This window comes from Xyrauchen texanus, chromosome 7 (assembly GCF_025860055.1).
Source record: "Xyrauchen texanus isolate HMW12.3.18 chromosome 7, RBS_HiC_50CHRs, whole genome shotgun sequence".
Classification (NCBI taxonomy): Eukaryota; Metazoa; Chordata; class Actinopteri; order Cypriniformes; family Catostomidae; genus Xyrauchen; species Xyrauchen texanus.
In genome coordinates this window covers 49,009,764-49,036,459 of record NC_068282.1, presented here as the reverse complement: position 1 = coordinate 49,036,459, position 26,696 = coordinate 49,009,764, and the positions used below count along the sequence as shown (strand labels likewise).

At 38.4% G+C, this 26,696-nt stretch overlaps 1 protein-coding gene across 3 annotated transcripts in view; it reads right to left on the bottom strand.

The window, feature by feature from the left end:
* The window catches only part of quo (quattro), a 74,991-nt gene that overhangs the window by 17,165 nt on the left and 31,130 nt on the right, over window positions 1-26,696 (bottom strand). For all 3 annotated transcript variants that reach the window (XM_052129826.1, XM_052129825.1, XM_052129824.1), the window contains exons 2-15: window positions 20,748-20,945; window positions 17,449-19,357; window positions 14,611-14,782; window positions 13,077-13,196; window positions 11,702-11,795; window positions 11,426-11,512; window positions 9,578-9,694; window positions 9,346-9,441; window positions 8,126-8,274; window positions 6,101-6,239; window positions 5,818-5,940; window positions 5,270-5,464; window positions 3,982-5,147; window positions 703-952 (exon numbers count right to left, since the gene is read on the bottom strand). In XM_052129826.1, the coding sequence (XP_051985786.1) occupies window positions 703-952; window positions 3,982-5,147; window positions 5,270-5,464; window positions 5,818-5,940; window positions 6,101-6,239; window positions 8,126-8,274; window positions 9,346-9,441; window positions 9,578-9,694; window positions 11,426-11,512; window positions 11,702-11,795; window positions 13,077-13,196; window positions 14,611-14,782; window positions 17,449-19,357; window positions 20,748-20,804 (4,674 nt within the window). In that variant the 5' untranslated portion in view covers window positions 20,805-20,945. The remainder of the gene's footprint in view (window positions 1-702; window positions 953-3,981; window positions 5,148-5,269; window positions 5,465-5,817; window positions 5,941-6,100; window positions 6,240-8,125; window positions 8,275-9,345; window positions 9,442-9,577; window positions 9,695-11,425; window positions 11,513-11,701; window positions 11,796-13,076; window positions 13,197-14,610; window positions 14,783-17,448; window positions 19,358-20,747; window positions 20,946-26,696) is intronic.

Genomic DNA, 26,696 nt, shown 5'->3' with positions numbered 1-26,696 from the left:
ATAACTGGGGTGATGGAAAAGGCCGATAACCGATTAATCGGCTGATACTTTTTAAAATCACTTAATTGAATGTTTAAAAAAAATCGTCGTATTTCCTTACTATGATGGGCACCGATAGAGGAAACAAGAGCCAAAAAATGAATAAAATCAAATAAAAAATACGGATGAATATTGCAAATGATGATCGTTTTAATTTCACCTCTAGAGGCTGCTGTTATACTGTTAAAACTAGCCGTTCTAACTGTAGAATCCTTCAGCGCCGGCTGAACACGGAGGAATAATACAAATAAACTGAAAATATCGGCATAGATATTTGCCGATAACCGAAAGTTCTAAAATGCAACTATGAGCTTTGATAAAACCGATATATCGGTCTACCTATATAGCCTACTAGATATAAATGCACGGTTGACTAAGGTGTCATTTATTTAATAATTCCTGAGAGAATTTACTCTGTCCGTGTTTGCGGAGGTACAGACGGCACCAGCAACACTATAAAAAGCAGCAGGGCTTTTAGTGTTCCTCAACTGCCAATGATGTTATGTTGCACTCAATCGGGCCGCACAAACAAGCAGATTGTAATTCCATTGGAAATTGTCGTGACTGGCACAGAAATTACACACTTCAACTTTTCAACCTTGACTACAGTCTATAGTGTGAGGACAGACAGCCTGATATCAGGCTTCTGCTCAAAACTCTCACATGTTTTAAGAAGCAACGTCCGACACAGAAGGGCTCCTTCAGGCAGAGCTCCAGTTCTTTCAGAAAGTGATGCTCATGGAAGTCGTGCAGTTTCTCCAGGTTTCCAAAGATGCTTCCTCTCTGTCCCCTGAGATCTTGAGGAACATCAGGACGCTCCAGCTCTGGGATGTAGTGCTCCACCACGTACCCCAGCGCTCTTACATACTCCCTCTCCGTTTGGAGCAACTCCTCCATGATGCACTGGAGTTTACTGTCAGAATAACAGAGAAATATTCAATACATCTCTCTTGCATTGTCTGACACACAGCAAAAAATACATTTTCTTAATATTTTAATCTTGATTTCTAGTCAAAATATCAAAACATCCTTAATACAAGCATATATTTGAGAATCAAAGCTGTATGAGATATTACATGCTAGCATCGCCTAGCAAAGTGCTAAAACATGCTAAAAATGTGCTAGCATCATGCTAACACATGCTAAAATCGCCTAGCGAAGTGCTAAAACATTCTAAAAACATGCTAGCTTCATGCTAACACAAACATAACACCTACATGCTACAATCATGAAAAACACATGCTAGCAACATTCTATGACCATTATTTTAGTGCTTAGCAACAAGTTAGAAAATGCTATTTATTAACAGAATATATCTTGATTTAAGGTAATATTCCAGGTTGAACAGAAGTTAAGCTCAATCAACAGCATTTGTGACAATGTCACAAAAATCAAGGTCTGTAGGACAATTTTTGGAGGGTTTAAAAGCAGAAATGTACAGCTTATAATAGCATTTATGCTAATTCTGTTAAAACTAGTGTATTATTTGAGCTTTAAAGTTGATTAAATCATCAATTTCATGGTCAATTTTGGGTTTACGGTGTTAGGTCGTTGTAAAATTAAATATAACTTTTCACCAAAAAGTTTAATAAGTGATTTTATCACACTAAAATGATGTAAACATGCATTCTGTTTATGTCTTATGGCTATACTTTTTAAAAAGTAAGTATTTAAACTTGATTTCATCCGATATGGTTTTTTTCAATGGCTAATACGATATCTAGAGGTCAGGATGGGCGATAAAATACAATTTAATAACAGCATGTAATTTCTAAAGTATAACAAAGACTTTTATTATGCAATATTTACTCAGATTTGCTTTAACTTGAAGAGAAAAAAACGTTGACTATCGGTTGACAAATCAATTGGTAGATTTTGGAACAGATCCAACAGAAAGTTAACACTTTTAGACACGGTTATTGTCTGATACAATCTTCAAATGGCGAAATATCGGCCGATTAATCTGCCTGGACGATTTATCAGTCTCTCACAAATTTTAACTTTATGCCAGAAATGCTGTTGATTGAGCTTATTCTTACTCCACTTGCAAAACATTTTTCTTCTTTCTAGGGTAAATCTAACTAAATCAGTATCTAAATCAGTATCTAAATCAGTATCTAACAATAATATAGTATCTCATTTAGTTTCAAACAGCTGAAGTAAATTTATCTTTTTAATTCATTTTTACAATACAAAAATACCGATTAAGAAATAGGCCTCATTCATGAAACACGAGCAGAATGAATTTGTATGTAAATTGTTCGTAAAGCCGCTCTTGATGTAAATTCTCAGATTCGTGAAAGTTTTCGTATTTTCAAAACGTTAGTTGGGACGAAAATATATTCTCTATGCTTATCGTTTTTCCAGCAGAAGTGCTTGGTTTGTCTCGAGAACATAAATGCCCTCTAACGTGACTTGTTGGGCAGTTTGATAAGAGCTCTATAATTTGTGTTACATATTTAAGTATAGGCATTTTTAATTACCGCATTCATTTGATAACGTATGACCCATGCTAATGCTGTTAAATCTATAAACAAACACATCTTGGGCATGTGCGTACTCAATATGTGGAAAAAAATAGAAAAAGCACATTGTCGTAGAGCTTGCAAACCTGAAATATCTCACAGCGAATCAATCAAAGATCTTCTTCAGGCATTTTATTAATTTCTCTGAAGATTCTTCCAGTTGCAAGTATATCACTGTTACCATCATGATTTACCCGAGAAGTTTCACAAATGCTGGCAATGCGCTCAATTGAACCAGAGAAGCTTAATGGCTGTGGACATCCTCCTCTCGTCATGAACTGAAAATTTTTTACACTCATGTCAAACCGTTTTTATTTACTCAAATAAGAGCCTCCGATGACAGCAAAACCATGCGATGACAATAAGTCACATTCTTTGAGACACTATTGTGCTTGCTTAATCAAAGCTTTACGATGTGAATGCACATTATTCATAAAAACGATTTCATTACTGTTCCACAAAAATGTTAACTAGCGAGTCTGGTGCCTTCCTTATATGGCGTTTTCGTGGGCGTCCATCCATCCATCCATCTTCAACCGCTTATCCGAAGTCGGATCGCGGGGGCAGCTCCAGCAGGGGGCCCCAAACTTCCCTATCCCGAGCCACATTAACCAGCTCTGACTGAGGGACCCCAAGGCGTTCCCAGGCCAGTGTGGAGATGTAATCTCTCCTGGGTCTTCCCCGAGGCTTCCTCCCAGCTGGACGTGCCCGAAACACCTCCCTAGGGAGGCGGCCAGGGGGCATCCTTACCAGATGCCCAAACCACCTCAACTGACTCCTTTTGACGCAAAGGAGCAGCGGCTCTACTCCGAGCTCCTCACGGATGACTGAGCTCCTCACCCTATCTCTAAGGGAGAAGCCCGCCACCCTTCTGAGGAAGCCCATTTCGGCTGCTTGTACTCGTGACCTAGTTGTTTCGGTCATGACCCAGCCTTCATGACCATAGGTCATGACAAAAATTGACCGGTAGACCGAGAGCTTTGCCTTCCGGCTCAGCTCTCTTTTCGTGACAACGGTGCGATAGAGCGAGTGGAATACCGCCCCCGCTGCCCCGATTCTCCGGCCAACCTCCCGCTCCATTGTCCCCTCACTCGTGAAAAAGACCCCGAGGTACTTGAACTCCTTCACTTGGGGCAATACCTCCTTCGTTTTCGTGGGCGTGTATTATGTAAATTGTGAATGAATTTGCACACGACCCCTCTTCACGAACACACGTTTTACTAACAAATCTGGGGAGTGCATTTGTGAATGCAGCAGAAAGTTTTCGGGAAGGTCCATTTTACACGCAAATTACCGAATGTTTCATGAACGAGGTCAAATTTTTTATAGTGTATGGAGTAGACAACATGGCCGTTCAATAGGTTTCGGAACAGAGCAATGTACAGATGTTTTAACGCAACAACTACGTTTGACTCACAGTACAGTACTGCTGTTGTCCACTGCAAGGACAGGCCTAGAGGTCGACTCATCCTGCGATCTGCCTGGAGAAATCAAGGACTTGTTTTCCCATTTGGTGTCACTGCATGTCTTGTTTATCTCGCTTTGGCTCAGTCCAGAAGCACTAGAACTGAAGCTGTCCTGGTGAGACAGTTTAGAGCTCTGTCCATCCCATGATGCTCTATCCGAATAACTGACTGGGCTTGAAGACCTCAGTGAGAAACCTTCTTGACAGGAATCTACAGATGTTCGGTCATTCAGATGGACCACAGGCTTGGCGTTAGCTTTGGTTTTGCTCAGTGAAAAATGATTCCTGGTGGATAACACGCAAGATCCCTCACTATGTGAGCGGACAAGGGTTTGATTACGTGGCAAGCGGTCGTGCTCGTTGACCCGGCCGGCTTTTCTGAGATCACTGTCGCTGTGAGAGTAAGTTTCAAGGCACTTGCCTAATTTTGCCGTTTGGCAATTGTGTGATGTGGAAACATTGTGACTGGTTTTGTTCAAGCATACTTGGGCTGGACTTTGTTCTTTGAGCTCAAATGATTGTTGAAGATCTTTTGAAGAACCTTGATGAACGTAATGACCAGTCGGTGTTGTTTCTTTGCAAGAGTTTGTGGTCATTGTTGGGTCTGAGTTTGGACTCCCTGAAAAGGTATTCCCTTGTGTTCCCCTTGTCTCGGGTTGAAATTGGAGTTGCGTCATTATCTCATTATCGCTTTGCCCATCATGAATGTTTTGGCTTTTCATATGACCGCCAGCAGGGTTTCTTTGGGGATCAATGTCCATGTCTAAACGGTTAGTGGTATTTCCGCTCATGGATGGGCCTTCTAAGGAGTCTTCATCGTGCACCACGGTTTCCTTTTGTGGAGATCCCAGGGGCATCTGATTTCTATAAGAGGCGTGCAGTATTTCCGAAAGTCTCTGTCTGATGTCTCGGCACTGAGCCCAGACTGCATTCCACATCCAGATCCCATCTGGGTGCCTCTCGAGAAGCGCGTTACTTTTCTCTTCAAAGTGTTGGGGTGTGAATTCTCTGAATCGCTCTTCAAAAGCCTTCAATGAGCTCAAGCTGACACACATCGGAGAGTTCACGCTCTTTACGAGTTCTAAATACTCCATACACTCCTTAACCAAAGATGAGGCCTGGAAAGCAAAGAACATTTATATAATTTCACCCTATTAAATCCAAATATGCCTGTATTTTTTTACTGCATGATCATCTGGACAATTACTTTAACTCAAATGTTACATTTTTGCTGACTAACCTGTTCACAGAAAAGATATAGATCAACAGAAGTTTCCAGATCAGATTTACGTTCCTCAGCTTTCAAGAGAAAGCCAGCCATGTTGGTTTTGAAAGTGGTAATGTGAAGACGAAAAGCGTCAGTTTCAGGAAAATGTGTTCCTTTGCTTTTTCTCTCCACTTCCTTTATCAACAGCATCCCTTTTTCTTTTCTCTCCTGGAAAGGAAATCTCATTAAACTTTACGCATTATTTATGAATTCAGATTACACATTTCCAGACCATATCTATTAAAGTCTGGTATTTTTATTACTTTTTTGATTATTTCATTCGGCTGTCACATAAATCCATAATACACAATCTACAGCGTAAGACTGATAACACATTCTCTCATTCTAAGAGGCATCCATATTATGAACCATCAATCTATGTTTACTCATCTACATGGTGGGATGATCTATTTGAACGACCAATGGAAGATTGGTGACATTAAAGCTCCAGAAATGACACCATTCACCTTTAGGTTTGGTTTGAGCTTGTTTAGTGGAGTAAATCTCTAAAGATGTGTTACCTTTGCTTGAATCAGAACAGACTGAATATCATGTAGTCTCTGCTTTATTGTCAGAAGAGTTTTCTGTGTGTCATCTTTGTCTTTCTGCCAGGACTGTTCTTCTGCATCACACCACGTTCTGATCTGTGAACAACATTAGCAATAACTCATAACACGGGATACATGTGCTGGATATATCGTATGTATGCTCACTGCTCTTAGACATTAAAAGAACAGAAAATTGAGACTTTTGGTTATTATGTGTGTTATAAACAAGCATTCTTCGATTGAACTGAAGTCATACAGTGTTGAGTGAATCCTCTGTCTCTCTCAACAGCAGAACATGTTCGAGATGTTGCAGAGACTGGTTTGATTTCATCACCAACGTATGAACGGCCTCTTCAACCTGGTTATACAGACACGTCACAGATTTCAAAGAGTCCCTGTAGAAGAAATAAAGAGAGAGTCCTTATTACTATCCTGTAACAGTTTGCACACTATTTTGTAAGACAGTGTCAGCTAAACATAAATAATTTGTGTTTATGGGTATATGACAAATCATATGATGTTCTTCAGCATTAAGATTTTAGTACAACATGTATAGTACAGTATAAGGAAAAGTTTACATTTTCAAAGCCTGTAACAGTTAATAGATCTCTTTTTAAGTTTTTATCATTTTAAATTATCTTTTGCCTTCAGTAATTTATTTAAATACACAAATAAATCTTTAAGAGTGGATAGTTGACAAATAATGTGTAAGTTAGTGGTAGACCATTATATCGGTTTTACCGATTATTCAGGGGCGATAGTTGCTTTTTGAAAAATAGTCAATACTTATTTAAATAGTGAAATGAATCTTTAAGACTGTGTATATGACACATAATGTGTAAGTTAGAGGTAGACCATTATATCGGTTTTACCGATATATCGGGTTTACCGATTATTCAGTGGTGATAGTTGCTTTTTGGAAAATTGTCAATACTTATTTAAATAGTGAAATTAATCTTTAAGACTGGGTATATGACAAATAATGTGTCAATAAGAGGTACACCAATATATTGGTTTTACCGATATATCGGTTTTACCGATTATTCAGTGGCGATAGTTGCTTTTTGAAAAATAGTCAATACTTATTTAAATAGTCAAATGAATCTTTAAGACTGTGTATATGACACATAATGTGTCAATAATATGTAGACCAATATATCGGTTTTACCGATATACTGGTATATGACAAATAATGTGTCAATTAGAGGTAGACCATTACATCGGTTTTACCGATTGCCATTACGATTTCTTTTTTAAATCAGTTATCAGCAACTTTTGGCATAGAATTTTGCTGATAACTGATAGCTCCAAAAATAAATTAGCGTCATAAACAATCATGTGGGGATTTGCTGCATCTTAATCTTTTATCATTGACAATATTCATCCATATTTCTATCCTCACTTCACTGCATATTTTGTTACTTTTATTAAATCATCAAGTGTTCTAAAATCAATCGAGAGCATACAAAGAAAAATGCGACTAAATGGAAATGTGCCCCTTCAGCACGTTCATGTCTCCAATTTTATATCTTGTGAATTTTAATAAACATGATTCCTTATTAAACCTCATCTGGTTAATATATAGGCTATAAAAACTTAATTTGGTAAATACTTAAATATAGATCATTGTCACGGAGCAGAGTCTCTGTCATTTTAAAATAAGAGCCCTGTCTGTATTTTGGGCTTGTTTATAGTAAAAAGTCCTACATTCTGCATCAAATCGGAATATTTCTTGATATTACTGGGATTTTGGATGCACAATAAACTGCATCTGGGATTTCATTAATGTTGTAGCCTCTATGTCTGTGCACATCATATTAAGGAAAGACTAATACATTTTTCAAAGTATTTTACATTCTATAAATTAATTTTTTTACACCACTTTAGTTATCGTTATCTGTAAAATCCATTAATGGCCGACCTAATGCCAATGGACCATTTTATATACATAAAGACATTAGGTTGAAATGTATATGAATGTATAAGAGAATGTGTATATTTTAAAAGATGTTTCTGTAAATCATTTTTTAACACATTTTTTAACCTCACTAGTTTTTCAAGTGTTACAAAACAAATTTAGTTTATGTTATTGTCAAGTTTGAGTTCTCCAAGGCTTTGTTTCTTTAAAGGCTCTAACCATTAAGTAAAGAGGATTAACTTGGAACCAACAGGTGTCCAAATATCATAGGACCTGCTGAGGTGTCGGTTTACACCCATCTCACATCATGAGCAAATACTGTCTTCAGTAAGCCTGCTGAGATTCAAATATAAGGTTAAATACCTGTAGTCTTCAGACTGAGCGAATCGAGACTCCTCCTTCCTCATTCTGGCGAGAATTGCCCCGCCCTCTCTCTGGAGAGTGACCAATCGTGTGTCTTCGAGCACCATTTTCATGGAGCTCTGCTGCTCATGGATGCAGGACTTCACTTCCTGTACATTTCAGTCAAAATGATTAGAAATCCAAAGGCAAGAAAGATCTGAGGATTTTTATGCAGAACCACTTTCACAAAGTTCTGTACTTCCCCCAGTGCTTGCATGTTCATTTAGGAAATATTTAGACTTATTTGATTATGCTTTCAGCGACCAATAAGAGAGAGAGTTTAACACATTTTTACCATGTTTTTGTTTTGGATTTTTTTCCCCCTTTTCTCCCCAATTTGGAATGGCCAATTCCCAATGCGATCTAAGTGACTCGTAGTGACTCGCCTCAATCCGGGTGGTGGAGGACGAATCGCAGCTGCCTCCGCATCTGAGACCGTCAACCCGCGCATCTTATCACGTGGCTTGTTGAGCGTGTTGCCATGGAGACATAGCGCGTGTGGAGGCTTCACGCCATCATCCGGAGCATCCACACTCAACTCACCACGCTCCCCACCGAGAGCGAGAACCACATTATAGCGACCACGAGGAGGTTACCCCATGTGACTCTACCCTCCCTAGCAGCCGGGCCAATTTGGTTGCTTAGGAGACCTGGCTGGAGTCACTCAGCACGCCCTGGATTCAAACTAGTGAACTCCAGGGGTGGTAGCCAGCGTCTTTACCACTGAGCTAAACATGGCCCAAACTGTAACTTGAAAATGCCAGAAAAGTCTGCAAAATTTCAATGACGGCCTGAATGGACTGAAAAAAACAAATACTTTTTCAATTATGGTTAGGGTTAGGAGTTAGAGCCTAACCTAACCAAACCAAACCCTAAATCCAAAACATTACCTCAAATACATTTTTTGGTTGTAGTTATTAATGCATGGTATATTCTAACATTTTAGACATTTAAAATCTTCCTTCATTGGACACAAAAATGCTACTAGTTAGCACTATCACAAGACTGCCCTGAAAAACGTAACAATGTTAGGTATATTTAAATGACATCAGTAAGCGCTTTAGCTTGGGCAGCCATAAAATACTAGTCAAAGAGTGCAAATTAATGAAATAAACTTAGTTGGAATGACCAGTTGGAAATAAAAATACTAAAGAAATAAAGAATAACCCTGACTGTCGTACCTTTACCGTGTCCATTTTTTTAACATCAAGTCTTCTGATTGCTGTTTGTAGTAATGAAGATGCAGCTTGTAGATCGAGTTCAAAGAGCGACAATTTCTGAAACACAAATGTTATAGTATAATCGGCTCCATATGATGATGGCAGGATCTCTGCAGATTATTCACATCAAGTCCTTTAATTTGTGCTTTTCACAATACACATCCTTTCATAACTTCTGTTACAGTGTGTCTACCTGGTGAAAGTGCAGCCAGTCACTGTGACTGTATGGAAAGGTTCCCCCAAGGTCAGAGGTCAAGTGATGTGCATCAACCGTCTTATGAAGAGCTTTCAGTGATGTCACCACATCTATCTGAGAAAAATAAATGACATTGTAAAGATGTGAACGGCTTATGAATCTAATTTACAAACTAGGAAACATTCCCGCAAACGTCTTCACGCACGCAACCCTCTAATGCATCTTTCACACAACTTTACACACAATGAACGCAATAGTGACTTGAGTACTTTAGAGTCGAGTGTGAAACAAAAACAAAACACAGCTGGAGGAACATTTGTGGAAAGCAGTAAATATTACTGTATTATTGTCATCTATAGGCATATTTCATTTTGGACATTGTTTTAAGTGAACAGGACCATTCAGTGAATTGTTTTATATAAATGAATAGAAAACAGTGTTAAACAGCAGAAATCAAATAAATATTTCGCCTCAAGAAAGACAAAACGCCACTCCCCAACGATAAATATACTGTAAGTGAATCAGTGAATCGTTCATTTTAACCAGTTCATTTACGTGACCTGTCCAAATAAATGATTTGCCAATCTTACCAGGAGAACACGTAGGTCAGATGAACATGTTTATTCGTTTTTTTCGGATTTGAGGAGTTCGAAATACAACTAAAACTAGAAAACACACAATTTTGCATAACCGAGTCGAAAACATAGTTATGAACAGCAGCAATTAGCCGAACTATATATTTCATTTCAAGTGAATTTAGTGAATTGATCCATTAAAATGAGTTGGACTTCTCAACGATACAAGTGAATCAGTGAATCGCTCATTTTAACAGATTCATTTACAAGAACTGTCCAAATGAACCGATTCATCGATCTTACCAGGAGAACACGATATTCAGGTGAACATGTTTATTTGGTTTGTTTGGCTGTGAGGAGATCGAAACAAAACTGATAAAACTAGAAAACAAACAATTTTGTATAACTGAGTCGAAAATATAGTTATAAAAAGCAGAAATTTACCTTAATAAATATTTCATTTCAAGTGAATTTGTTGCTGGTTCATGGAGCTGGTTCATTTACTACCATTCAAATGAATCGATTCTCTAAAATGAGTTGGACTTCTCAACGCTAAAAGTGAATCAGTGAATCGTTCATTTTAACAGGTTAATTTACAAGAACTGTCCAAATGAACCGATTCACCAATCTTACCAAAAGAGCTCGTAACTGAATGATTCATTCGGTTTGTTCGGCTGTGAGAGATCGAAAACAAAACTGATAAAACTAGAAAACATACAATAACAATGTATAACTGAGTCAGAACAAATCGAGTCGAAAATATAGTTATAAAAAGCAGAAATTTGCCTTAATAAATATTTCATTTCAAGTGAATTTGTTGCTGGTTCATGGAGCTGGTTCATTTACTACCATTCAAATGAATCGATTCTCTAAAATGAGTTGAACTTCTCAATGCTCCAAGTGAATAGGTGAATAGTTCATTTAAACAGGTTCGTTTACATGAACCGTCCAAATGAGATGATTCACTTAAATGTTCTGGACTTCTAAAGAGAGAGAGACGGTGTGAGCAGGTTAAATTCCTTCGGTTGCTCGGCTGCATGCGCAATACAATTCCACAGAATGCATGTAGCGTAAAACTTATCCTGTTACTGGAAGAGCTACACTTCTGGGAAAATAGCTGAACTCAGATGAACTCAGATCTAACGGATATCATTAAATGTGTGCTTTGCAGACCAGTGTGAAATCCAACACCCCTTTTGACTGATTACAGTGTGTTCCCCTGAAGGTGTAATTGCTGGTGAAAATGAGAGTGTTTGGGTGTGTTAATTACCTGCAGACCGGGATGTCTCTCCGGTCGAGGATTTACATCTTTATCAACAAGCATCAAGATAGTGTGCACTGCATGAAGAGCCTGCTCCTGCATTACACACACAACAGAGACAGGCTAGTGTGGGAATAATTATCCACTTAGATTGCTTCATTTTTATTAGTAACATAGTGATCATGGAATGAAGTGAACAACTCTAGAAATATGTGCATATGAAAGATCTGAAATACGTTTGTGTTGTTTTTAGTGATATTGATTTTTTTCTTGGCTGTTTCTCACCTGAACCATGAGCAGAGACTGATAGAACACAGAGGGCAAAGGGCACTTCCTGCTGTCAATCACAACGGTCAGTCCCAGCTCTCGTACCTCCATCCTTCATAAACACACACCTTATTAAATATCATATATGTGTGTGTTGAATTGGTTAAAAAGATTCACAATAAATTGCTCAGGAGTAAATTGCCATATTTGGTCACATTTTGCACAAGGCAGTTTAGATTCAGACTTGGACTCGACGTACTCTGGTCTCGGTCTCGACTTGGACTCGACATACACTGGTCTTGATCTCGAATTGGACTCGACCTACTCTGGTCTCGGACTCTACTTGGACTCGACCTACTCTCGTCTTGGTCTCGAATTGGATTCGACCTATTCTGGTCTCTGTCTCGACTTGGACTCGACATACACTGGTCCCGATCTTGAATTGGACTCGACCTACTCTGGTCTCAGTCTCGAATTGGACTTGACCTACTCTGGTCTCGGACTCGACTACTCTGGTCTCGGTCTCGACTTGGACTCGACCTAATCTGGTTTCGGACTGGACTACAACACTGGTAAAATATGTTGAAGAGATACATTCTACTCTTTGAGTGTACACTAATGGCTTAAAATAAAATATTTCCAGGCCATGTCAATAAACTTATTTACAAGAATTTTTACAATCTGCTTTTTATAAACCACTGTGGCTAAGAGTATACAGTGTGATCCAAAACTCTGAGACCATACTGAAAATCTGTTTTTTCCCCCTTCATTTAATCATGTAAATGAACAGAATGTTTTAAGCAAAGTTATTATGTAAAATAAGGATGAAATATTGAAAAGTTTACCATTTCTCAGTCTCTGATAAAAGTTCTAACTTTGCAAAAGGTCATGCTTCTTTGCTTTCGTTGAAACACACAATAAACATACTGGATTATACTGGATAACATGATCATCAGGTTTGTTCATGCCAGCTCTCAGTGCATCTCTTAATAAAATAAAAGAGACACATACTAAAAACGTAGAATTCTGAAATTTAAGGTTAGGGCTAGGGTTAGTTAGGGTCAACTTTTCACTAAAATTTTCATGCTGATAATAGAATTTATTACAACGTATAAATAAATATATTAGAAAATAATGCAAAATATAAGCATTTTCTATAGTAGTCTCAGTGGACCAATTATTTATGTATTTATTTATTTTTTATCATATGGGATGGCGTATATATTATAATTTATGGACATATTTTCCAAATAAAGTCTCAGAATGTTGTACCCTACTGTACATGTACATACACTCAAAGTGGATAATCCCCTGATACTGGATATACTGTAAATTATACTGCCACTTTCTGCCACCTTGTGGTGACTGAGCACAGTTTTTTTTTATTAGTTACCTCGGAATGGAGTGCAGGTAGAGCAGCAGTCTACAAAGACCAAAAGTAGAGAGTTTTGAGGATGCCCAGCATTTCCTGCCCCCACAAACCTCAACCACAGCTCGGCCAGCTCTGTCACGACTGCCTGGTGATGATAGAACAACCGAGTTCAAACTAGCAGCAGTTAACACACTGCTCATATTTTGTGTGTGTGTGTGTTTGAGCTAATGTGTGTGGAGGAAAAGCCATAAAATTAGATTTGAAGAGAAATCAGAGCTTTAATATTTCCTGCCATAAACGTTAACATTTTTATGTATTGTGGCAGTACAGTGGTGGTTCAGATAATAATACCAAGAGGACAATATATCTTTTGATATATATCCTGATACACTGACACCTAGTGGCTTCATTAGGCATCATTTAAAATCAATCATTTTCCATTTCAGATGTCATTGTACAAATGTAGAATTCACCGTCAGCCATGATTACTTTAATCAATGAGTGAAAGTGTCCAATAATGGGACGGATACTGAAATTAAGTGAGTAGTATTTGGCTGGTCATGTGATTCTAACATGGTCTGCACTTATATAGCGCCTTTTTAAACTTAACGGTATTCAAAGCACTTTACACTGTGACTCATTCACCCATTCACACACACATTCATACACACATTCATACACCAATGACGGCAGAGCTGCCATGCAAGGTGCTAGCCTGCCATTGGGAGCCACTTGGGGTTCAGTGTCTTGCCCAAGGACACTTCGGCATGTGGAGTCATGTGGGCCGGGAATCAAACCACCAACCCTGCGATTGGTAGCCGACCCGCTCTACCACCTGAGCCACAGCCGCCCCATGTGTGGACCCTCTACATGTAGATTAAACTAGTTTTTATAAGGTTACTGATATAACTGGAGTCTTCATTTGAATGTGAGTGCTCATTATTTCCTATATATACTGTATATATATATATATATATATATATATATATATATATATATATATATATATATATATTGCAAGCAGGGGTGTAGATCCCAGTGTTCAAGACAAATTACGCCCTTGATTGCAAAATTACCATTAATGTCTTTAGGACATCTAATGAGGAAAAAAGTGAGTGCACCTTTAATTTAGTACTGGCATTCCCTTACAAAGACCGAAAGTTCTGGCAAACTTGCTGCAAATTCAGCACTCATTATTTTCACATGTAAATGACCTTTCCGGCAAATACTTCTTTGTCGCCTTCAGGTTCACCTCTATTGGTGAAGAGCTGCAAACTTCTGGCAAACATTTGTGGCAAATCGCAAGCTCATTTGCATTCGAAAATATCGAGGGGGACATTTGCGGCAAGTTTGTCAGAACTCTAGATTGTTTGTAAGGGATGTCATGAATCCCTGAGAACTTGTGAGAACTTGTGTTGAGAAATTATGGCATTATGCCACACCACCAAGTGCAACATACAGTATATGTGTACAGTGCATTAAACAAGCACCATCATTTATCCATTAACGGTTAAAAAGTGTTGAGTAAAATCAAACACAATGTAAAGCAGCAGACTTGCCTGGCAGACAGATAATGCCCAGCTGGAGAAGACTTTTGACTGTGGGGTCCTGAGAGAGTAATCCATTCTCACACTGACCCATCAAGAGCTGATCACAGTCAGATGTCTGGAGCTCGACTCCATTAACAACAGGAGGTAGCGGAGTGACAGCTTTTCCAGATGAGCAAGCTTCATAAAAAAAAGAGCAACTATATTGTCAATACTGTTTAGTGAATACTTAATTTGAGCATGACCCAAAATCTAGTTGTTTGTATGTGTCACATGTTCTTCAGCTAGATGGAGCTGTTGAGATAGTCTTTAGAAAATGTACAGGACTAAAGCAGTGGCCCTTCTCTTCCCATTTAGAAAGACATCAAAAAGCTCCCCCTTAAAATGGGGGAGGATGTAGTTATTTTTGTCTCTTGCTCTGGCACTTGGTCACCATGAATGCTTCATTCTGTTCAGCTCAAGAGAGAGATCAAATGAATGAGCCCAGATATTCCCCATGTGGAACGCAGTGCGCACTGCTGACCTTTGACCTGTGTCACACTGAACTCTTTTAAGATGACCTTTTAGATGGGTGTATTTTCTGAGAAGGGTCAAGGTCTTCTGTAAATCAGCCGATCTGTGTCGTGCCGTTTGTTGCAAGCTTGTAAAATGATGTTGTGAGGATTCTCAACACTGACTGCATCTAGACCAGGGGTCGGGAACCTATGAATCGCAAGCCACAAGGGGCTCTTTGTTAAAAATCAAGTGGCTCGTAGGGTGTCTCACTATTTGCCAAAACATGTTAGTTTAAAACTTTCTAGAGATAATTGTCCTGCTGAAGGTGTGGGTGCGATTGCAAAGCTTGAAGTCAATGACAGCCTACTCCTGGTGAACAAGGTTTGAAATGCTGATTTTTTATGCGCATTGGCGAGTAATTCTGCTGATGTAGGAGGGCGACCTGTAAGACATCTCGGAGTGACACCTGATGTTAGACACAAGACACGAGCTTGATAAAACTTTATAATATTTTATTATATAAAAACAGACACAAGAAAAGCCGTCAATGCTCGTGTCTGATGCACTGTTTGTTCAGAGGCGTGCAGCGGGACCCTGTCTCGTGAAACACACACATGTAAAGTTATCACTCCTTTTTCTCTGTTTCATTCGTCTAAAAACTGTTTGCAAGAATAATCTCGTCTATGAGAATTCTGCACATGATCTCTAATCATCTCAGGAGGTGCTGTGAGTTTAATTCGCTTTATTTCCATGGAGCAGTTCGCTCTTACGCATTGTGAACGCAACTCTGCAAGTTGAGTAATATATACAGGTATCTTTGTATTAAAGAAGCAAAGACAAAAGTGATAAAATCATAAAACAATATAAGACACGTTGAACGTAAAATTGAGCTCCATTCTTTTTCTTTAGGCAGCATAAACTGTTTTACCAAAACGCAACACAAACACATTTGATAAGAACACACATTTGGCGGCATTATTTTGAGAACACAAGGGAATTTATTAAGCTTTTTATTAGGATTATTATTATCTTTACATTTATAATTGTCTTTTTATAGGCTATTAGTAATTTTTCACCTGTTATCGTTGACGGATGCTTGCGTGATGACAAATGGTCGGTTGGAGAGTTATTTTAATTGCTTTTTTCATTTTGCTTAAAGTGCTATTTAAATGTATATATGTCTTTTGTTTAAGTTTGTCATGTTTTAATAAATTAATACAATTTATATAGTTAAATCAAAAATCTAAAACATTCACTGACACTTGGCAGGGGGTTGACGATATAATTGGATATCACAATATTTCCTTAAGGCGATTATCATTCAAATATTTTTTATGTTTCCTATAAGGAAGTGAACTTTTTCATGAACAAATGTAAAATGAAGTAATTTTATGGAGACCAGCAAAAAAATATATGAACACAAATTGGTTCCTGACCCTGGTCTAGACAAACAAAGCCTCATAATTAAAGGAAAACGGCTTGATTTTTCATCAGTCATGTTTGAACATGTTTATGATTAAAGGGTAAGGAGTCCTGTTAGCCGACATCATTTTGCTTCAGATGTTCTTTCAAGAACAAAATGAGATTTGGGTTAAAATCTGTACGTAATTAGTTAAAGGAATAGTTGGAACCTGTATGTCTTTTATTCTTTCTCCCCACAGACACAATTAGTGGAATATTTTGTCTCATTGTCTTCCTCGAGATGCCTATAACGCTTCACAAAACAAATCATAACCACAAATGAATGTGATGTTTGGAGCCTGAGTTCATGAAAAACATGACTCATTAATTTGCTCAAGATCCAAATTAAAATGTAAACTATTTGGCGATAAAAGCAGGTTAAATGGTCTTCCTAAAAGATGAGGTTTTTAAGTTAATACTCTATTGTCTTAAAAACCTAAACTTTGAACCTAAACCTATCCGATAGTGTCAGAAAAAGCAAATGTGAGATGAAAAACGCAACCATGTCATTTTGTGGCGCTTCCATGACACTTTCGAATTAAGTGTCGACTCGTGTGGTCTTCAGGACTCGTTCCCAGGACCTTTGGATCGCAAGTCCAACGCTCAATCAGTTAAGCTACTGCACATTTAACTAGCATTATGTGAAGGACAAAGTGAAAAGTGTCTATGAACTAATAATCTAATATTTTACTTGCGATTTGTATGAAAGTGAGCAAAAGTCGTTGTTCTAGGGTTAATTTCCTTTGCCTTTGGGGTTCATTTCACCAGGAACTGCAGCACTACATATAACGAGTCAAGTAAAAATTATTTTGCAAAAATGTAGGTATAGTAACGTGATTCAATGAGGCCAGGTTGCATGTTTGTCTTTGCAGAGTTCTAACCATACTCACCCTTTCTCGCTTCTTGTCGCCTGTTTAATTTGGGGGATACCAAATTAGTCGTGTGCTTTATTGCTTGAATGACAGTCAAGGCGGGGATGATCTCTGGACAGACATCACTGTGGCTTCTGTTGGTTGGTCTGTGCAGACACTCTCTCGTTGCTTCGGAGACATAAGATGAAGAGCATGATTTACACCTGCTTTTACCTGGTACTTTCAACACTTTCACAGGTGAACCTGGGCCACTTTCACGCTGTATGCCACCACAGAGAATTCTGCAATCCAAAGGACTATTCTCATTTTGGAACAGGATCTGACTGCATTGGGACTGAAATAGAGGAAGTGTTTGTTCAGGGATCTGTGGATGCTGAATTGGATTGAATCTCCGCAAACACAGATTAGCATCTTGTCTGTGACCACTGTGGTCAGGTAAAGCCCTGAGTCCCATTTTGGGTAAGTGTTGTGTTTTTACGTGCTTTTGGCTGCTAGTCCGTATGTGAAACTGATCTTGTCTAATTGACTCATTCAGACAATATTGTCTTTTGTCAGGTATTGCCTTAGTTCCCAGTACAGTCTGATGAAGATCATGTTGCCCAGCAAAGAATGACTTGTGTTGTTGTCTTGCTTGGACCATGTTGGGGCTCAGCTGTGTCATATGTTGGTCAAGAAACTCTGTGTTTTCTATTGAACTACGGTCATGATATGTGCTCTGACTCAGCTGGGTTGAGTTCTGACAGAGTTTTGTCTCTGAATTCTTAAAGGATTGTATTGGGTTTCTGCCTGTTTGGCTTGGTGTCTGGTCAAATGTGCAACTCGAAAGTTTAAGTCTGAGGCCAAGACCATATTCCTCACTACTTGGCTCGGTGTCCACTATGCATGGCCTAGTTTCATCCAAGGGAGGCAGCATACTTGCTCTCTCAAAATTCACAGGGTTTCGGAGAGCTGCCATGTACGACTGCCGATACCTGCATTTGAATTCTGGATTGTTTTGCATGCCCTTCGAGAGCAGCATGTTTGGCAAGCAAGGGTTGCAGTTCTCAACCGGAAATCTAAAGTCCTCACCACACAAGTTGGTGTTGTTTATTGGTGCTGGCTGAGCTGTACTGACTAGCTTGAAGCTCAGTGATTTTGCGGGCATCGCTATTTGGTTTAGGCTCAAAGTCTCTTTGTCCTTGATGAACTCCAACAGATCCACATATTCTCCTTCTTGCTCTCGGTTATGCCTGCTGTCCCAGGTATTGGGAGAGACCCAACCAACCGGTTTTCCAACAAAATTGCTGATTGGGTGTCCTTGATCAACCTTGGCCAATCTGGAGTCACCTTCAACAAGCTGAACAGACATGGACATCCCATCTTTTGCTGGAAGAATCCTATTTTCTATCTCAAGTGGTAAGAATTCTGCAGGTATCTGTGGATGAGCTTTGTTCCTCGACATCTCAGCCTGAAATTCGTCAACGCTGAGAGTTGCGGTTGAGCATGTCTGTGTTTCAGACCAGCTATTTGTTTTGGGTGTGTCAAGGAATTCTGGGTGGGCAACTTCACCCCAAGGTACCTTCACAACCCCCTGGTCAGAAGAAAGCACACATTGACCTAGCGGTGTACCATGGCGTCCCTCGTTGATTTCTTTTAACCAAGATTCAGTGAAAATGCAAGGGTAGGACGTTTCGGATACAGGTATCCCCTCGACTGCAGGACCTTCAAGCACCCTGGAGCTGAGATTCTCCTGCAACAGGAGGTCATCCTGCACAAGGAGGCTTTTGAGGACAATTCGGGCTGACTGATCTCCAAAAGGTTCCACCTGCAGGTAGAAATCTCCAGGTCGGAGTAGTAAAGGGTTGATGGGGGCGAGTTGGATCACCACACGATCTCTCAGGCACAGCGGCCAGCCTTCACAGCAGAACAGGACATCAGAGTATGCAGCCTATTTGGAGAGAGAAGGAGCCAGTTGATTAACTGGCCGACTGGATTGGACTGATCGACTTTATTTACATTTGCATTTATGCATTTGGCAGAAGCTTTTATCCAAAGCGACTTACAGTGCACTTATTACAGGGACAATCCCCCCGGAGCAACCTGGAGTTAAGTGCCTGGCTCAAGGACACAATGGTGGTGGCTGTGGGGATCGAACAATCTTCCAGATCGAACTACCTTCTGATTATTATGTCAGTTATGTACTTTAGCCCACTACGCCACCACTCACTCACTTTATAACCACTAAATCCTAAATGGCTTGGATTAATCTATTAAGTTAACTTTGTAGATGCCTTTTAGTGTCTTGCATGCAAACATTTTTGAATTGCCTTTAGAAACAAATATCTCGGAAGGCCTTTGTTCCCTCTGAAGATAAAAATCCACATGGAAGGAAAGACTGCACAGGAAACTGCTTTCATCTTACATCAGTGAACCTTTACTTTTAAAAGGATAGTTCAAAGAGAAATAAAACTTTTGTCATGATTTACTCCTGACAAAAGAGTCCATATCGTTCCAAGTACCATAAAAGTAGTCCATACGACATGTGCACTAAATTCCAAGTCATAAGATAGCTTGTGTGAGAAACAGATTGAAGATGTTATTCAAAAAAAATGTCTCTCTGCTGCAGCTATCAGATCTCATTGACAATCATATATGACACATGAAGATGTGTCATGCTAGGTTTGACGTCAATGATGCTGAATGCAAATGCATGTCATGTGGAGCCAGATCACAAGACGAAACGAGCTCCTTACACGTATCGTGGCAGTTCTGAGGTGAAATGTCCACTGAGTGGTGCTAAAAGTGAGTTACATTTCCTCCCAAACAGATTTTTAAGGTTAATACTCCAATGTGCTTCTATGAGACTTTTGGATCATGTGTCCACTCGGATGCTCTTCAGGAATCGTTCCCTGGTCCTTTGCATCACAAGTGCAATGCTCTATCAGTTGAGGTACCATGCAATTTGATCATGTTCAAACAAACTTGTAAATTAAGTTGGTAATGGAAACATTACAATATATCAGCTTGGAGTTTTACTCCTGATTTGTGTGAAAGGAAATGTAAGTTGTTGTTGTAGCGCCTCTAATGTTCATTTCACCAGGAAACTGCCACGATATGTACAAGCAGCAATGCAAAATCATTCAGGTATTGTAACATGTTTCCATGAGTCCAGGTAGCTCATGTGTGGGTGAGCAAATGATGAATGCATGATCTTTTTAGTTTTTATTTGAATCCTTAAATTAGCAATATATTCACTTAATAAGTACACCATTGGAAGCTGAATTTGAAATCTCTGGCACTGACACTCTTTTGTGTTGTGATTATCGTGTAGTACTCACACACGCAGCTTGTTGCACAATCTCTAGGATGTGTTTTGCTGGGATGAGGAAGTTCATCAGGCACTGTAGTGCATCTCCATGGTAACGCTCCTCAATGGTGCGAAAGAGTTGGCTGAGAACGGTAGGAGCGGTAGCCTCAAACGGCGGAAAAAGAGACGACAGAGTGCTCTGAATGGACCAGTCCAGAGATGAAGGGTTCTGAGACAGAGAGAGAGAAACAGAGAAGGAGAGAGATTTATTTGTGAGTTATTCGAGACCTTTTTTGGTCTGTAACACATTTTTTTAGCTTCCAAAATTCGGACCCCACACCAACACCCCCACTCACATTACAGAATAAAGCTATAAATTTTAGGATCCCACAAAATGAATGGCTTCTTCCAGGTTCTTCTAGACACTCAGGCTTTTGGTGTGTTTTGTGCTGATGCTGAAATTTGAACTTTGAAACCTGAAGAACTTTTTGCTTTAAAAATTGTGCAAAATGCATTTTATCGCCACTATTATATCCAACTGGGATCGGTATTTGGTCTTAAAGCAAGGGTGCTTAATCTGGCTTTGCACAAATATCTGCAAGCAGACTGTACTAGCAGTTTTAGGGCACTTGATCAGCAACACTTCTGCTTATTCACCTTTTGTGGCAGTTTTAACCTACAGTACATTTCACATGATATTGGAGTGGTGGTGGCATAGTGGCTAAAACGCAGGGCTGTTAATCAGAAGGTCACTGGTTCGAACCCCACAGCCACCACCATTGTGTCCTTGAGTAAGACACTTAACTCCAGGTTGCTCCGGGGGGATTGTCCCTGTAATAAGTGCACTGTAAGTCGCTTTGGATAAAAGCGTCTGCCAAAATGCATAAATGTAAATATTTCAAGCATAAAGGAAGATGCATATTTATTCTTAACAAAACGTAAAAAGTCCATATGGGGTTGAGAACCTGAGTTAGTGGTGTATTCATTGTATGAGACATATCCAGGATTACCTATAAGGATACATGATACTACAACCATTGTGTAGAAGGCCCGGATGCTTTGTTAAAAGAAGTCAAATGAGGTTGTTGTCAATTGCCTGTGGCAAAAATCTTTTCATGACATCAACCCCTCCTAAATCTCAATTGTTACAAAGCCAGACAAAGAGACAATGAAGCTTGTGTGATGTTAAGGTTTCACAGCCTTGTTCTCATCAAATCCATCCTGACGTGTTTCTATTCTGTTGTGCACCATGTGAAGTCAGTGTGGGCTCTCAAAAGTCCAAGATGCACCTCGTTTGAGATGCTGTACCTCACGCAGGGAGGTTTGTTTCGTGAACAGACTGGTGAAACGAGAGAGAACAAAGAAAACACATGGTCTGAGAGGGATTAAAAGTGTTTATGTACAGAACATATGTCTGTAATATAAAAACATTCATTGATTACTGTGATATACATATGAATGTCTGACTCACATTTGCTCTCCCAAATATTTATCATGCATATTTCTCCGCCAGTCCGCCTTAATGAGGATACTGGGTTCAAGTTTCAAGTGTCTGACCTGGAATCGTTTAAGAGTGTGGGAATGCTGCGTGGAAAATGAGTGAAATATGTTCTTCTCCAATCTGAATGCTCTTGGATGAACCTTAAATAGAGAAAATCTGTTGCAGAATTGTTGGACGTCCACTGAAACTATTTATTTATGCAACCCAGTGCAACGATTAACCGTGGAAGAAATGTATACTTCAGGCGTGATATGTGGGGATAGTTCAGTGATCACCCAATAATGTACTCACCCTCGTGACTTTCGAAACCCTTCTGTGAAGCACAATAGGAATTATGTATAGCAGAATGTCCAAGATGTTTTTTCCATATATATAGAAAATGGCTTTAAAGAGTGATTTCATTCTTTTCAATGCACACGTCATAGGACCACTTTTATAATACTTTAATGGTACTTTGTTTGTCCTTTTGGTGCTTCTGGATAAGAGCAGCACTAATAAACATCTCCTTTTGTGTTCTGCATGAAGAACAAAAGTCCTAGGGGTTTTGGAACAACATGAGGGTGAGTAAATATTGACAGAATGGTCTTCTCATTTTGGTGAACTATACTTTTAAACGTTTAGCTCAGCAAACATATTAGTGTCTTCCTGTAAAAGATGATTACAGGACCTCAGTGAGATCTCACAGAGGAAGTTTATGTCTGCTTGGAAAGGAAAAACAAACAAAGATAAATCCCCTGTTTATTATGTAACCGTGTGTTTACAGTATTTATAATAAGTGGTGTTTGGAAGTACACTTTTTATATTGTTCATAATTCAATACTAACTTTGCCATGTCCCGTGTGCGCTTCAGACATGATTAATACCTCAAATCATGTGTTTTATTGTTTTGTTTTTTGAGGAGGGATGTGTACTTTACTAAGAGATCGCACACTCACCACTACATTTTCAGTTTAAGCGTAAATGTGACAGTCATTGTGTGATACAGACATCAGATGTCGGTCTGGCCGTGTTCTCATCTGTGAAGTACTCACACATTGAGGTTCCTCATTTGTATGTCCCTTTGGATAAAAGCGTCTGCTAAATGACTAGATGACGTCCTGTCTGGATTTATCTGCACTAGACTTGATTAATAAATACTTATTTTAATCTTATCTTTAATATTAAACATGGACTTAAACATGATTAGAACAGCATAGTTATGCACCATTCAGATGTGAACTGAGAGGGTGAATTTGAAGTAAATTAAGCCCCGTCTGGCGGTCCGAAGTTGCTGTACTTGGAACCGTCATATCATGCCGGAGATAGGAGGCAGGGGCGAGGAGCCTACCCCCATGCAGGGGGGTGACTCAACCTGTGGTGGTGGGGTGGAGGAGGTTGCAATGTGATAGATTATGAGCAGACTTATAAAGCGATGGCTTACATGTGATTGCCTGGGTGTTACCCAGCTAATGTTGCGATGATGTGCAGCTGCTAGTCTTCCCGCTAGAACACGCTGCACTTACATTTCTTGTCATTCCATTTTTGTTAAGCAAAACGAATAGTCCCGCCCCAAATTGACACCATTGGTTGAGCCTACGTTGATGTGTCGAGCTGGTCGGACTGATGAAATAAATCCGCTGTGTTCACACTTTTCAGGAAATCAAACTACAAATGGCTTCATGAACTTTCTGCAGATTAATCTGGGATAGGAGAAGGTCAGTTACAAATTCAGAACTTGCCCAACTTTGTAGGATAGGGCCGTGGACGATAGGTTTAATGATTAATAATGGCAAAAAGACACAATAGTCTCTAAGTTTAATTGTTAACTGAAGTGGTTTGTCTAGCGCGAGCAAGCGTCTCGTCCAGGGTGGTCCTGTTTGAGCCCATGTTGAACCCCTCCGGTCATTTGGCTGACTTTCCCATCCGATCCTTTTCGTCTTCAGTAAACACTCATTCTGCCGGTCCAGACCGCTCTCTCATTCATGGCTCCGGGCCCGTTGTTCCATTTACCCCCCGTCCTTTCCCATTACACATCCACACCTTGCTGTTCCAACCACATCCAAATCAAACTTCATTTAACAAATCCTCAGGATCCCAAGTCTTGGGCCTGGCATTGTTCCTCCAGTCTGGAATTTGCATTCAGGAGATTGTCAACTACATTTCCCAGTGTTTTTATATAAAACAGCCAGTCTGGCCTTAGACTCAGCTCTTGGCTGAACTTTGTAAAGTTAATTAAAGGCTTATTTTATATCTGCAAATGTTAGGAAACACACTCTTTCCAGAGCAAATAATGTTTAACAGATGCTCTGTGGTATTCTCACCTTCACTTCATTCATAGCAGCACCGTTTTAATGCTAAAACTCTCATATCTCATGTCTCCTTATAATTCTAATACACTTCAATCTAATGTTTGAAGCACATCAAAGATCATTTGTCAATAATTCAGAGGCTTTTGTGGATGGTTTCAACACTCAGTGTTTAGAAACACGCACACAACCAATAAATAACACATTTTGTTCAGTCATAAATTAAATCTGGGTGTTTGCTGCATGTACTGTATATCCTCCTGAGCACTCCGCATAATTGCAACTTTATTTCTGGAAATTTCAACTTTATTTCTGGAAATTGGAACTTTATTTCTGGTCATTTCAACTTTATTTCTGGAAATTTCAACTTTATTTCTGGTCATTTCAACTTTATTTCTGGAAATTTCAACTTTATTTCTGGAAATTGGAACTTTATTTCTGGTCATTTCAACTTTATTTCTGGAAATTTCAACTTTATTTCTGGTCATTTCAACTTTATTTCTGGAAATTTCAACTTTATTTCTGGTCATTTCAACTTTATTTCTGGAAATTTCAACTTTATTTCTGGAAATTGGAACTTTATTTCTGGTCATTTCAACTTTATTTCTGGAAATTTCAACTTTATTTCTGGTCATTTCAACTTTATTTCTGGAAATTTCAACTTTATTTCTGGAAATTGGAACTTTATTTCTGGAAATTTCAACTTTATTTCTGGTCATTTCAACTTTATTTCTGGTCATTTCAACTTTATTTCTGGAAATTGGAACTTTATTTCTGGTCATTTCAACTTTATTTCTGGAAATTGGAACTTTATTTCTGGAAATTGGAACTTTATTTCTGGAAATTTCAACTTTATTTCTGGTCATTTCAACTTTATTTCTGGAAATTTCAACTTTATTTCTGGTAATTGGAACTTTATTTCTGGTAATTTCAACTTTATTTCTGGAAATTGCAACTTTATTTCTGGTCATTTCAACTTTATTTCTGGTCACTTCAACTTTATTTCTGGAAATTTCAACTTTATTTCTGGTCATTTCAACTTTATTTCTGGTCATTTCAACTTTATTTCTGGAAATTTCAACTTTATTTCTGGAAATTGGAACTTTATTTCTGGTCATTTCAACTTTATTTCTGGTCATTTCAACTTTATTTCTGGAAATTGGAACTTTATTTCTGGAAATTTCAACTTTATTTCTGGTCATTTCAACTTTATTTCTGGAAATTTCAACTTTATTTCTGGTAATTGGAACTTTATTTCTGGTAATTTCAACTTTATTTCTGGAAATTGGAACTTTATTTCTGGAAATTTCAACTTTATTTGTGGTAATTTCAACTTTATTTCTGGAAATTGGAACTTTATTTCTGATAATTTCAACTTTATTTCTGGAAATTGGAACTTTATTTCTGGAAATTTCAACTTTATTTCTGGTCATTTCAACTTTATTTCTGGAAATTGGAACTTTATTTCTGGTCATTTCAACTTTATTTCTGGAAATTGGAACTTTATTTCTGGAAATTGGAACTTTATTTCTGGAAATTTCAACTTTATTTCTGGTCATTTCAACTTTATTTCTGGAAATTTCAACTTTATTTCTGGTAATTGGAACTTTATTTCTGGTCATTTCAACTTTATTTCTGGAAATTGGAACTTTATTTCTGGTAATTTCAACTTTATTTCTGGAAATTGCAACTTTATTTCTGGTCATTTCAACTTTATTTCTGGTCATTTCAACTTTATTTCTGGAAATTTCAACTTTATTTCTGGAAATTTCAACTTTATTTCTGGTCATTTCAACTTTATTTCTGGAAATTTCAACTTTATTTCTGGTAATTTCAACTTTATTTCTGGTAATTGGAACTTTATTTCTGGTCATTTCAACTTTATTTCTGGAAATTGGAACTTTATTTCTGGTAATTTCAACTTTATTTCTGGAAATTGGAACTTTATTTCTGGAAATTTAAACTTTATTTCTGGTCATTTCAACTTTATTTCTGATAATTTCAACTTTATTTCTGGTAATTTCAACTTTATTTCTGGTAATTTCAACTTTATTTCTGGAAATTTCAACTTTATTTCTGGAAATTGGAACTTTATTTCTGGAAATTGGAACTTTATTTCTGGTCATTTCAACTTTATTTCTGGAAATTGCAACTTTATTTCTGGTCATTTCAACTTTATTTCTGGTAATTTCAA